This window comes from Gavialis gangeticus, unplaced genomic scaffold (genome assembly GCF_001723915.1).
Source record: "Gavialis gangeticus isolate Ggan-Ray unplaced genomic scaffold, GavGan_comp1, whole genome shotgun sequence".
Taxonomy (NCBI): domain Eukaryota; kingdom Metazoa; phylum Chordata; order Crocodylia; family Gavialidae; genus Gavialis; species Gavialis gangeticus.
In genome coordinates, this window is record NW_017728996.1 from 29,234,621 (window position 1) to 29,236,312 (window position 1,692).

Here is a 1,692-nt window from a genome sequence, read left to right on the forward strand (position 1 = left end):
GGGGGGGGGGGGGGGGGGGGGGGGAGGCGGCAGATCAAGGCCCCCATGGTCAGGGAGGCATGGGGCTGGGGCAAGCGCTGCCCAGCTGTGGCAGGGTGGGCGCAGGACACTGCCATGCCTTGTCTGGGGGGCACAGGGAGGGTGAGGGCAGCTCCCTCGCTGTGCACCGTTAGTCCAGGAGCCAGTGGTCTGCCAGCTCTCTGCCACTCATCTGGGAGGGCAGGGGAGGGGAGTGTGCCCCCTGATCTGCGTGGGGTGGGCCAGGCAGGGGCCAGGGCTGCGCCAAGCTCTTCCCACCGGGTTGGGCCTGTGCTGGGAAGGGGGCACAGTTGCAGCCACAAGTTTGCTGTAGCCCCTTCCCAGAGCAGCCCATCCTGTCAGGAAGAACTTTGCGCAGCCCTGGCCGCGGCCCACACCATGCAGATCCAGGGGCACATGTCCTCCTGGACAAGCGGCGGGAGCAGCTGAGCACTGAGCTGCCAGACCAGTGACTCCCTGACAAACAGCACACAGCGCCGGGAGCTGCCCCAGCTCTCCCCTGGATGAGCTGGGGGGCTCTATCCCATGCCCACCCTGTCTTGGCTGGGCAGTATTTGTGTCAGCCCCACACCTCCCTCACCACAGAGGCCTTGATCTGCTCCCCCAATGCCCCTTCCACCACACCAGACTTACCAGCTGGAGGCGGCTTTTCATGCTGCCAGGTTGGATATCGGAAATTGGATCGGTATCTGCCAATATGCCTCCTTAAAAATCGGCTCTCTCTATCGGTGGCCCCCTATCCTCTAGCTATCAGATCAGTGCTCTCTAGTCAGAATATAAATTTAAGCTACAATATCATTCTTAATCCACAAACACCAGTGGGAGGTTGGCATGAATTTTACAATGCATTATGGCCTTCATGTACTAAGAAATTGGGTACACATCTGCAGCCACTAATTTTGACAATCCTAAAAGGAAAGGGTAGCATAAAAATAGGCAAAATAAGTACAAAAATGAGACTTTATTCCTTGGCGGTAAGCCTTCAGGAACTTTGTCTTGGGAGTAATGGGTCAAAACTTTTAAATTGTGTTTCAAAAAGATTTAGATGAGTCCTTGAAGCTGTGCTCAGTTATAATATCAAATTATTGCTATTTGTTTCATAGACATGTATTTTCCCTGGTTCTTAGTGCTGACGCGTAAAGGGTTAACTAAAGAACTTACAATCATAGTTTCATCCAAAGAGAGAAGTTTACAGCACTGTATCTTGGTCCTACAAGCAACCTTTTATAGAAATGCATGCAGAAGCTGCATGACTATGATGAAAACCACCACAGAAAAAGACAATTTAGATATATATGCTTTTGGGTACCATTGAAATTACATCATTTACTCAATTTAAAAAAACCACAAACTCACCCCTTTTTGAAGCCTCTTCCTCAAAAAATCTGAGCCCCCAGGCTTTTGACCCAGATGAGGATATCTTGCTTTCAACTTTGCTTCTTCAGCCTTTTCTGGACTGATCACCTTATCTTCCATTTCCTGAAACATACAATTAGAGAGAGCTCTTTAATCATAAGCCAGAACACTATCTAACACTACAAACTAACAAGCAAAGGTTTGGTCAGGCACTAAGAGCAACAGCTTTGGGGTTTTGGCCACTGTCCCTCTATAAACAAATCTACGGGGGGGGGGGGGGAAGGGGGGGGGGGGGGG

At 50.8% G+C, this 1,692-nt stretch overlaps 1 protein-coding gene across 2 annotated transcripts in view; it reads right to left on the reverse strand.

Moving 5' to 3' along the window:
• ARPP19 (cAMP regulated phosphoprotein 19) overlaps positions 1 to 1,692 on the reverse strand; it is a 10,110-nt gene that overhangs the window by 3,501 nt on the left and 4,917 nt on the right. For both annotated transcript variants that reach the window (XM_019504235.1, XM_019504236.1), the window contains exon 2: positions 1,396 to 1,518. In XM_019504235.1, the coding sequence (XP_019359780.1) occupies positions 1,396 to 1,518 (123 nt within the window). The remainder of the gene's footprint in view (positions 1 to 1,395; positions 1,519 to 1,692) is intronic.